Source organism: Notolabrus celidotus, chromosome 2 (assembly GCF_009762535.1).
Source record: "Notolabrus celidotus isolate fNotCel1 chromosome 2, fNotCel1.pri, whole genome shotgun sequence".
NCBI lineage: Eukaryota > Metazoa > Chordata > Actinopteri > Labriformes > Labridae > Notolabrus > Notolabrus celidotus.
Window position 1 is genome coordinate 23,878,406 of NC_048273.1, and position 12,849 is coordinate 23,891,254.

General features: G+C 40.8%; 1 protein-coding gene across 2 annotated transcripts in view; it reads right to left on the reverse strand.

Moving 5' to 3' along the window:
• The window catches only part of pik3r3b (phosphoinositide-3-kinase, regulatory subunit 3b (gamma)), a 258,254-nt gene that overhangs the window by 166,333 nt on the left and 79,072 nt on the right, over window positions 1-12,849 (reverse strand). For both annotated transcript variants that reach the window (XM_034703712.1, XM_034703705.1), the window contains 2 exons: window positions 9,613-9,687; window positions 5,653-5,730 (listed from right to left, as the gene is read on the reverse strand). In XM_034703712.1, the coding sequence (XP_034559603.1) occupies window positions 5,653-5,730; window positions 9,613-9,687 (153 nt within the window). The remainder of the gene's footprint in view (window positions 1-5,652; window positions 5,731-9,612; window positions 9,688-12,849) is intronic.

The following is a 12,849-nucleotide window of genomic DNA, read 5'->3' on the forward strand; positions in this document are numbered from 1 at the left end:
CCCCAGTCACCAGCCGACTACTTTTCATCCTGAATATGTACTACAGCACGACTGCTTTTACCTCTGTGACGACGACTGTGAGGAACAAAAACAAAGGAACGCGTTATTTCTTAGCTACTCCTGTGCCAAGTGGTGCTTTCCATCAACTGTATTGCTGTGTATGCAGGTGACCCTGGTCTTTGTTGGGTTTTATTTCACTTTTATTGCCCCCCTTGGTTGTACAGCACTTTGGACAAGGCAATTTGTAAATGTGCTGTATAAATACATTTGACTTGACTTAACTAGCTGTCTAAGGTACCACTGGCTGTGAAACTTTAGTGTGGACAAATATTGAGAAAGACTCCAGTCTGTTTATTGAAAAATGACTGAAGTGTTGAGATACACTGAAAGAGATGACACTACAATTAACAAAACACCAAAGTGTGCACTATCAGACTCCTTTCCGCAGATTTGTACTTGATTTCGTCCTCTATGTTAGTTTTGAAGCCAATCCAAACATGAATAGAGAAAGAGAAAGAGAGAGAGAGAGAGAGAGAGAGAGAGAGAGAGAGAGAGAGAGAGAGAGAGAGAGAGAGAGAGAGAGAGAGAGAGAGAGAGAGAGAGAGAGAGAGAGAGAGAGAGAGAGAGAGAGAGAGAGAGAGAGAGAGAGAGAGAGAGAGTCAAAAAATCAGTTCTTCACGGGGGAGCAAGCATCTCCAAAACTACAGCTTTTGTTACTGGTCTGCAGCAGTCAGTGCCTATACAGTGGGGCAAAAAAGTATTTAGTCAGCCACTGATTTTGCAAGTTCTCCTACTTAGAAAGATGAGAGAGGTCTGTTATTTTCATCAGAGGTACACTTCAACTATGAGAGACAAAATGAGAAAAATAATCCAGGAAATCACATTGTAGGATTTTTAAAGAATTTATTTGTAAATTATGGTGGAAAATAAGTATTTGGTCACCCACAAACAAGCAAGATTTCTGGCTCTCACAGACCTGTAACTTCTTCTTTAAGAAGCTCTTCTATCCTCCACTCGTTACCTGTATTAATGGCACCTGTTTGAACTCGTTATCTGTGTAAAAGACACCTGTCCACAGCCTCAAACCGTCAGACTCAACCATGGCCAAGACCAAAGAGCTGTCGAAGGACACCAGGAAGAAAATTGTGGACCTGCACCAGGCTGGGAAGAGAGAATCTACAATAGGCAAGCAGGCTGGGGCGAATAAATCAACTGTGGGAGCAATTGTAAGAAAATGGAAGACATACAAGACCATTGATAATCTCCCTCGATCTGGGGCCCCACGCAAGATCTAATCCCGTGGGGTCAAAATGATCATGAGAACGGTGAGCAAAAATCCCAGAACTACATGGAGGGACCTGATGAATGACCTGCAGAGAGCTGGGACCAAAGTAACAAAGGCTACCATCAGTAACACACTACGCCGAGAGGGACTCAAATCCTGCAGTGCCAGGCGTGTCCCCCTGCTTAAGCCAGTACATGTCCAGGCCCGTCTGAAGTTTGCCAGAGAGCATATGGATGATCCAGAAGAGGACTGGGAGAATATCATGTGGTCAGATGAAACCAAAATAGAACTTTTTGGTAAAAACTCAAGTTGTCGTGTTTGGAGGAAGAACAATGCTGAGTTGCATCCCAAGAACACCATACCAACTGTGAAGCATGGGGGTGGAAACCTCATGCTTTGGGGCTGTTTTTCTGCAAAGGGGACAGGACGACTGATCCGTGTTAAGGGAAGAATGAACGGGGCCATGTATCGTGAGGTTTTTAAGCCAAAATCTCCTTCCATCAGTGAGAGCACTGAAGATGGAACGTGGCTGGGTCTTCCAGCATGACAATGATCCCAAACACACCGCTGGCAACAAAGGAGTTGCTCCGTAAAAAGCATTTCAAGGTCCTGGAGTGGCCTAGCCAGTCTCCAGACCTCAACCCCATAGAAAATTTGTGGAGGGATTTGAAAGTCCTTGTTGCCCAGCGACAGCCCCAAAACATCACTGCTCTGGAGGAGATCTACATGGAGGAATGGGCCAAAATACCAGCTACAGTGTGTGCAAACCTGGTGAAGACTTACAGGTAACATTTCACATCTGTCAATGCCAACAAAGATTATGTTACAAAGTATTGAGTTGAACTTTTGTTATTGACCAAATACTTATTTTCCACCATCATTTACAAATAAATTCTTTAAAAATCCTACAATGTGATTTCCTGGATTTTTTTTTGCCATTTTGTCTCTCATAGTTGAAGTGTACCTCTCATGAAAATTACAGACCTCTCTCATCTTTCTAAGTGGGATAACTTGCAAAATCAGTGGCTGACTAAATACTTTTTTGCCCCACTGTACCTGAAGAGGTCAAAAGGAAAACCAGTGAACTAGAGACAGAGTAATGGTTGGTCGAGTAAAACCATCATGAATATTTTACAGTTAACTGTTTTGGCTTTATATGTATTATTATGAGAGTATAATATTTGATGGCTGACTGATTAAACCATTTCCCATGTAGTTAGACTTTGTCTTCAGTAAAATGAAGCCCTATGAAAGGTATTGGAAGATTGAATTATTCTGTTATTATGATAAAAATGCTTAACCAAGTCCTCTCTTTCACAAACATAAACCGTAAAGTGCTGAATATCATGCACACACACTCAACACACCTATGAATATATAGATTTCCTCAGATCAGTCAGTGAATGAAAACATAGGATCAATCTCAAGTGTTTAAAATTGAAGCAAAATACTGCAGTTCCTCAACTGTCCACTTGGGGCTTGCAGCAAAAGCCAAGGAATCCCCTTGGCGTCTCACGTTAGAATGTCAACATTAAAGCAGAATTAAACAAGCTTACAGCCTGGTACATGTAGCTTGTTTTATCATTAATACACATTGTAGGTGGGGTGAAGCTTTTACAACACGCCTGTTAAGATAACAAAAAGGCAAATTGGTGCTTTTGCATATTTACAAGCACAGGTGATGTGACTAACTAATGGGCCAGGAAGATATAAGCACCACCTCTTTGCCTGTTCTTGGGCTTCATAACCCCGCCACAGAGACAATATGTAAAGATGACACGAGACTGCATCAATGTTTCATACAGACAATGAGGAGAAGGTGAAAAACACCTCCTGTATTTTTCTGTCAGATGAAAATGAAGCACAATGCTTGAATGATTTCCTCCTTAAAAATCACAACATAGACTTTTATATTTCTACCAGTGGTTCAATATTAATGACAAAGTGTCCAGCTGCAGTTTCAACATGAAACACACTTAATCAGTATAAACATCAATCCCTTAGTTAGATGTATCTAAGTCAGCCAAATAAGACATAAAATCAGCTTTCATTAAGTCAAATCAAACAGACAATGAAAATAAAATATCTGCACCACGTTACTGTTTCACAGTCACATGCATTGTATAGCAGCTTGGGTTTCTGTCCCTCCCTCCCTCCTCCTCCTTGTCCTCCCTCTCCCTCTCTCTCTCTCTCTACTCACAGCAGAGTCAGGACTCGGATTTTGTGAGTTCCCCGCCTCGCTCCCAAAATAAAGTACAGAGTCAGAGCTCTCCCTGGTGGTGCCAAACCAGAACTTCAGCAACTCAAACTTGGAGAACTTTTTTTGTGAGAGTGACTTTGGCTCCATTCGGCCCAAGCCGTCTGATACAAGCTGGTGCAGTCTGAGACGGAGCTTTAATTGGTTTAATCACAAGGAGAGGAGCAGGGGGTGTGATTTTAGAGCTCCAGCTGCTACTGATGGGACACTTGTTGCTTCCAGTTTGTTACAGTGCAGTTATTTACAGAGCCTACTACAAAATATACTCTTAGTGTTGCTGCTTTTTCTGCAAGATAATAAACACAGAAAATGTGTTTCTACTTGAGTAACTACTGATAATGTAGATGTGTTTCTACACCTGCAAAAACATATTTGTTTCTAACCACAGCTGTGCTCTTAAACGTGCAGCATTAACAAAGACAAAGTGTCTTTGTTTAATCCACACAATTCGGCAAGGCATGAACAGAAATTGACCTTGTCTTTCTCACTGCAAAATCCTCAAGTTGTTGCTACTATTTTAGTGTGATGCACCTGGAGTTACATTTTCTTTGTGTTTGAACTTGTGGAAAATGTTGATGAAATGTTACAAAGTCTTGAATGTCTTTTTATTACTGGGTCACATATTCAGACATGATCTTTGTGTCTTTATGCAACAAAGTGCCCACCTGAGCGAGGTTGCTCTGTCTCTCTTTTATGTCCTGTTGAGAGTCTTTTCCTGTCCCTTAACTTCTACACAAACACATTCATGCCCATTCAGTTAAACCTGTTTTATAAAGACTTTCACAGCTGCAAGCAACAATGTTCTCTTACGTAGACGAACCCTTGCACTGTTAAACTCCCTATAAACACCATACAGGCTATTTGCAGTATAAAGTAAATGATCTTCACGCTTCAGCTCCTAAATAAGAAAGGGGATAAACACTGCGAAAAACAGGATTACTACAGTGATTGCTTCTTCAAAGTACCGTAAAATTTGGAGCATCCTATACATGGATGTGACCAATATACCATATAAAAGGAAGAGGAAGATATTTTGTTGTGTTCTGGTATACTACCCAGCTAAACTCGCTAAAGCTTTGTCACGAAGATATAACGTCATGACCACCAGTTCAGCCCCCATGGTCACTCACAAAATTCCCACAAACTTAACCAACTGAAAATCTAGAATTGTATTTTCTATATAGCGCCAGATCACAGCAGAAGTAATTCAGGGTTACCTCTCATATAGATCAGGTCTATACCTTGTTCTTTTATTAAACAGACTAAATATCCTTATATATTTATCTTATTTACATGACGGGATGTCATTATGCTCATCTGCTCTCTGTATCCCATGGTAGAGTTCTGCCCCAATGCACACACAGACACACAAACACATGTGCTCACATACACACATCACAGCACAATGATATGATAAATGTTCATCAACAACTCGTTATTTCAAGACGAAAACGAGACTATGATGAGCTAAAGTGCATCACTAACAAACTCAGATGAAAACTTTAGTGGCCGAACATCGGACATTAACAATTCATATTTTCCCCCGCTGTGCGTCTAATCTTTAGAAATGAAAGCTATGCATTGCTGTGACAGGCAGAGTTATTATTTTAAGGGGCTCAGTGTTAGCTTGGTCTCTACCTGTAGCAGGAGTGTCTCCTCTTCATTGAGGATTTTTACCCCTGGTGTGCGTTAGTGACAAAAACACACCCGGGGGGACGTCTGTTTAATATTTGGCTTTTTTTTTTATCAAGAGAATCAGATATAGAGGTCACATGAAGAATGTTTTCTTTTGACTTTTTTGCAGGCTAGATTGTTTAACTTAAGATATTACACAAGCAAAAGTGTTAAAAGAAGGAAATGTTGAAGATTTTAATACTTGGTAAAACCCTGATTGACTACATGAATTATTTAAAGATAGATAGATTTTCGTGGCAAAGTCTGTAGTATGAACAAAAGAGTTTTCAATGTTTGCAAGGAGACAAAACTTGTAAGACTGCAAATAAGTAGCATGAATGAAACCCAGCCAGCAGCCTTAGGTCCAAAAACAGACCATATTAAAAAGAAGTAGTCATATCCTCCCATTTCACGACAACACTCATAGAGATTGTACCTGAGTCCAGAGCCTGACGCAGCTCTGGAGGGCCACTGGAAGCTGGAGGAGCTCGATACAGAGTCTCGTTGTTCACACCTGCAGAGAGAAACAACAACAACACAGGTCAGCTGGGGAAATAACTGCGTGTCATCCTAGAATCATGTCTGTACTCCTGGTTGGGATGTATGTTGATGTATATTCTGCTTAACAAATGATGAGCAGTCTGCTGCCACAGCTCCAGGTTACTGACACTGAGTTAAATGATACTTTTCAGCTGCGATGAATTATAAAACTGATCACCTATTTGCCTTAGATGATGAAAATATCAGGCATTTATTCAATACATCCTGCTGGAAGAAGCTCAGTTTTTAATACACTATTCAGAATTGAAATACTGTCTGTCTCCTCAGTGCAGAGTTAGGTTGTGAGAACGTGAGCATCATTTTGTTAGGATTTAATAATGAAGAATAATCTTTTAGGTTGATGATGAATTTAAAAATTTAAAGAGTTTTAAGTGTCAGACAAACAAGAAACAATGCGTTGATCTATGAAGTTTTAGAGTAATTGCAGATCTCTTTTTATTTTCTGTTACAGCAGAGCCCTCCTTTTCCCCAGCCTTTATGCTAAGCTATGCTGTCCAGGACCTGATTTGAGGTTCTTGCTTCACATGCAGACATGAGATTGATGGTGTTGAAACATAATAATGTTTAACATAAGGTGCTTTTCTTTTGCAGGAACTTTACCCAGGAACTAGGGACATTGAAGGAACTATACTCGTTTTTAGTTCTGGGATAGTTAATCTCTCTCTGAAAAGCCCCTGCTTGGGGGGTAGTACTTTCCAAAGGTCCAGGAACTTTGGGGGGCGGGGCCTGCAATGCTGAACATTTCTGATTGGTTCAGTACACACAGTTTCATTTCTCTTGAACATTCGTTCTGTAAACTGGAGACCGTCAGCTGAATGTGTTGGTGGTAGTCAAATTTACAACAGCCATTGAAACACAGGGAGGGACCATAGACTGTAAATAAAAATGGACAGCTGGCTCCGCCTCTTCCCGTTATATGGTTCTGAAGCCAAGAAATCCCGCTCCAGGGTGCAGCGATTGTGCAGCCAGAGCCTGTGAAGCCACTGTAATAAGCTCCGCCCTACAGGGTAGCGTCACAAGACGCTGTGTGTCCTTTGAAGTTTCGTTCTACGGCGGCTGTGAATCAAAGGAAACCCGGCAGTAAAACCCTGTTTTTTAAACCCTAATAATTAACGAAAAAAATAACTTTTCAGAAAAAAGAGGCCTGGAACACAAAACATTCAAATAATAACTACATATCACAACAGCATACGGATGTGAGAAACATTCATACCATGTGTATTTAATTTTTAAAGTTTGACTGCGGATATTTTTACCTATACTGCAGCCACTGACCACGGGGCAGACACTCTGCTGAAAGCTTCACTTCCAACCGAGCGAGATGCACCCCTGGGAGGAACGCATTGGGAGTCGCATTCTACTGAAAATCGGCAATTAACCAGGTGGTTTTATTCACCAAAACACCTGTCGATCTGTGCCATGGCATTACATTTTTTTATATTGCTTTAATTGTGGAAGTCAAATCTTTCGGATGTGTTGAAACGGCTACGACCTGTGCTTTCTCCTTCCAAGTGTTGATTCAGCGAATTAATTTACAATGCAATAAAGCACGATCAAAAACAGCACAAGAGGAATCTCCTCAATGTTAAACGGCTTACTGTGGTGTCACTACGGATGGGTACATTTCACATTTGAACCGATATGGTACCGATACCCGGTACCTGGGAATCGGTACCGGTGCTCAATGATACCAATTTTTGGTACTTTTGTGTGTTTATGTGGTAATAAATGTTAATTTAAAAAAAACAAAACTCAAATTTGTCTAATTTAACATATTTATTTAATTTAACATGAAATGAACAGAAACAGGATTATATAGGTGATAAGATATATTAGCTGAAACATGCTCGTGGCGTCTCATTGCTCTTTCGGGAGTTTATCAATGAACACATGTGAATGCCTGCAGACGGGAAAAAGTCAGTTCTCTGTCTCTTTATAATAACAGGACACACAACTTACTTATTGGGCATTAACGTACACAGGAACAGTTATAAACAGGGCAGGTAGTCGGAGTGAGAGAGTCCGTCTCAACCATAGACTGTATAAAATAAACTGAATCCTCGCAGCTCTGCCTCACGGTGAGTGCGCGCGCCCGTCAGCTGCAGGCTCCGTTTGGCGCGCTCCCGCGCAGATGCAGAGAGCTGAGAGCAGAGACGTCCACCCGGTCAGTCTCTGACTTTATTACAGGGCTAAAGTATGGAAACTCGCCTCCTCTTCCACTCCCTCACAGTCAAAGGGATGCGTTTAGGTACCGAAACATGGTACCGTTTGATTTTACCTGAGTCGGTACTCGGTAGTACCTATGGAATTCGGTCGGTACCAATAAAAGTACCGAATTCGGTACCCATCCCTAGGTGTCATACACATAGACTGTATAAAATATTGATGTAGTATCCGTGACGTCACCCATCTGTTTGTGAAGAGCTGTTTTGAGGCCAATCGTCGAGTTAGAAAAAAATTCATCCCCCTCACAGTGTGAGCTGATTGAGGAATGAGCTATCCAGACTACACCCATCCTTTGTACCAGGCTGTAAACATGTTTATTTCTGCTGTAAAGATCGTCTTTTTCCCATTCATGTGTATGTGACTTCCGGTACTTCCGGAGCCAGCCTCAAGCGGATTCTCGATGAACTGCAGCTTTTAGCACTTCCGCATTGGACTCATATTTTTAGACCAGAGGTTGCCGCTTGGTCACACATGATGATGCCAGCCTGTCTGCCAACTTCTATGGCGTCATCTTCGTTGGATGGCCATTGTCTTTGTCTGCCCTCTACTGCTCTGGTGGGGCAGTGCAATAACTTTTCTTTCTATCCCTATGTCACTGGTCTAATTTGCATAATCTCCACAGGACTTCAGGGCTAAGTGGAAATGCCCAGTAACTAGGGATGACCACAATTAATGGATTATCGATTAATTGATTGTTAAGAAATTACTTGAAACACACATTTTTGTTCTCAATTTTCCGCCACGTGGAACAAACATCATGGGGTCTCATATTACACTCATCTATCAGGGAGGTGTTTTAAGTTTAAAGCATGTTTCGATGTGAATCAGCTGTTAAAGGTGTTGCGCACAGCGGAGACGCTCAGCTGGCGGCTGTGGCTGTGCGTCAGGTCTCCATGTGCGCTTTTTAAAAGAGGATCAATACAAAACTGCTGCCAACAACAACACGGACACAAAGGTTGACAGCTTTAAACAGGATATTTCCCACCTTTGGATACAAAGGCAACAGACAGGTGGGAAATTCTGGTACGCTACGTTTACAGACCAGCAACATCAGAGCCGTCTGGGCTTTTCTCCAGCGGGACTGATTATGATCCGGTTGCGCTCCTGGCTGACACCTGACCGAATACACATGTTTATTTTTCTCAATAAGAACGAGTCGACAGAAAACTGGACACTGTGAGTCTGAAGTACTTTTCTGTTAGTATTATGAGCCTTCACTTTATAAGACTATGTCCGCGGAGAATATTTTAATGAGCCTGATCGTTGATATTCTGCGTGTCAAATGTGTGCCTGTATTCAATCCTGTCAGTTATATGCATTTTGTTGCTATAGAAAATATAATTTAGGGGGAAAACAACCTATTTGGCATTGTTTTTGACGTAAGAATAATAATGTTTTTTTAATCAATTAATCGATAATTGATAGTCAACATTTCCAAAAATCGATCACGGAAAATACTTAAAATGTACATCCCTACCAGTAACCATTTGGTTCCTGGAAGATTAGTTCCTGGAATTAAAATTTCCTGGAACTATTGGTCGAAAAGCACCTTTAGTTTTACTGTTCAATATGCTGTCTTCAATTTGTCTTTATGTTTGTATTTTCTCACCATGCTTCTCGATGGCCTCGATGAGTCTCCAGATGACCACAGGAGCCGCCTCAGGAAGAAGCTCCACTTCCACACCTGAGGGAGAGAGAAAGAGAGAGAGATCTTTATGTTTTGAATAATTTACATAAAAACAACAAGCATGGTCCCTGTTCTGATTTTCTTTCCACGACACTTCCAACATTTTATTTATTAATGACGTACAATAAACTGCGTCATTAACCTTTAATGTGCCTGCCTTCTTTGCTTCGATAAACAACCAGTTTTAAACAATGCATTCACCAAAGAAACTCTCACTCCATAGACCTTTTAGACCCTGCAAAAATGACATGACAACAACTCAAAACTGTCAGACTATGGGATTCTTCTGCAAAATATAGCTTTCAGTTCAGTTCATAAATAGTGGGAATTGTGTCTGGAAGTCGCTGTGCATCATATATTCAATAAGATATAAACTGGATTCATTACAGCTTTGGTTTTATGTACACATACATGTTTTCAGGCGTGCATGTGAGAGTGTGTTGTGGGAAGAGTTATGAGCTCAGATTCTTTTCTCAGCCTCTCATTATACCATCAAGAACAAGTGCATTTCCTCAGCAATATCTGCAATTCATCCACCTGAACAGGATAACAATAGTATGAGTAAGTTTGTCACAGTGTGTGTGTGAGAGAGAAAGAGTGTGTGTACCCCCTCTGGGGAGTGTGTACTGCTGCTTGAATAACTAGCACACACAGCGGGGTAAAGACCTCGTAAATGTCAGTGCTGAGTTCAAGCTCGGGTCAAAACTTCACATGCACGGGCTGATGGCATGTCATACAAAAAGACACTTAAATGAATGCACGTGCACAAAGTATACACTAATACACAATCTCATCTGCATTTTGTTCTTTGAAAACTACAGTGCCTGCATGTTTTCTGGAAATCGTTTGAGGAAGATTTTCAGAATGGATTTTTTTAATCAGGTTGATCTACAGACATTAGTTAAACCTAAAAGTTAATATGAAGGTTTCATTTTTTGTTGGGTTCAGGGGATAAAAGTTTTATATATAAAAAAAAGTAAACAACAAAATAACAAACTGTGTGAAAAGAGAAAAAATAGAAAAACGTCTGTGTGCAAATATCTTACTCATCAGGTCAATCCGTCAGAAATATCATATAATAAAGTGAACTTATGACATTTGGAGCACGTTCTGCATATTCACATCAGGATTAATTAAATTCAAAGAATTGGACTTGCAGGTAAATGACTGAAAAAATGCCACACACTAGACCCGTGTCTGCAAAGGCCAAAGAATGAAATTAATCAGATATCTGCACAAATTTAAATATGGTGCACATGTTGCCTGACAGCAGCTAATCATCTGGAGTGGATGTGAAAAGGTTAAGCAACATGTGGGATTTGATTACAACCCACAAGCTGCAGGAGCAGCTGTCATAACATTCACTATTGGGAATCAATTAGACAGAGGAACGGGAGGATTTCCCCAATTAGAGGCCGCCATGCAAACTGCTCAGAGAATGGGAGGTGTATTGTGATGCTGGAGGACAGAGAAGGTGTAGCAGGGGGAGGGAGGTACTAATAAATCCAGGTCCACTGTCAAAGTCATCACTTTGAACTGACTTTAATAATGAAAAAGAAAAAGCTACTCAAACCCTGAGTCTTCTGCCCTCTGTAGTAAGTGAGAATGAGGCAACAAGACAACACATTCACAAACTTCACTCCCACAAGAATACTACACCTGTAAACTATTCAACTGTGCAGGAGGCTGTTATAGCTTCACTACAAAGAATCACTCATTCATGCAAATATGAGATACACATGCAGGAAAAAACATGGGAGGGGGTTTTGGTTGTTGAGAGGTGTACGGTGAAACAGTGGATCTCAGAACAGAAGCAAAGAGAGGAAAGTAAAGCTTAAAATTCAAGGATGAGCACACAGGGCACTGATTACTAAGTATGAACGAGCCAGGACCTCATACTGAGATGTGGCAAAACACAATACACTTACAGTATGTCAGGACACAGGGGGCTGGAGTCAGTCCTTGCTGCCATTGTTGTTACATTCACCCGAGCTGAAACAATGGACTTTCACTCTGACTCTTTCAGGCTTGTTATGGAGCAACACATGTAGTGATTTTCTTAAAATATTAGGGGAGACCGGGGTACGTTGTCACACTTTTACTCTCTACTTTTTTATGTGTGTAAATGAATGCCAACTGTCTTCCTGAACAACTTTAACTAACAACTTTTTTTTAAACAAGAGGTATAACTTGAGTAAGTGTGTGACATCCAGCCCCACTTGACCTCTAACTAACTACCACATAGCTAGGTAGCTTAAACTAGGCTCTGATCAAAGCTAACTTCCTCTTTCTAAGAAATGTTTAAATGTAAAATAATTAATCACAAAAACAACACCTGACCCCTAAAAATCACAAAATATCCTCTCACCTGGATGTTTTGTGTCCAAATGCTTGATATGAACATGCTTGGCAGAAATAAGCATTGTGAAAATCAACCCCGGTCTCCCCTACCTGTTATTTTTTTATATAGAAAAAAACAGTTTTGTTTTTATTTTATTTATCTAACCTTTATTTAACCAGGTAAGTCATTAAGAACAAATTCTTATTTCCAGTGACGACCTGTGTGATTGTGTGATTTTGATTGTGGCAACTTTGCCATTTTTGTAGCACAAAGCCTCCGCGGTCACTTCCATACAGATCATGGTACATAAGCATCACCACAAATGGAGCATATATAATGTCTGCTTTCTTTGTTCTATCTCTTCACTCTTCTGTTTCCACCTTTTACCATTTTTTTTTCTCTTCACCTCGCTTATTCCCTCTCCAATACTCACCCTGCTCGCTTTTCATCCTGATCATCCTCTCCCTCTTCTGCTCGCTTAGTCTTTCTCACCCTCGATTCCCAGCTATGCTCTTCTCTCGCTCTTTTGTTGTGGTGTTGACAGGTGTGTCATATCACAACACACACACACACACACACACACACACACACACAGAGCAGCGTGACAGTCACGCAGAGTTAAAAATGACACTCTGATGATCACAAACCACACATTCGCATAAACACACAATCCAATAATCCTATTAATTTTTGTGAGGAAACAACAACACACACGTATCAGCTGTGTTTACAGGTGTACCGACTTGTATCTGCTGCTCTGATTGTGGTTATCATTGTTTCAGGTGTGTGTGTGTGTGTTGTGTGTGTGTGTGTGTGGT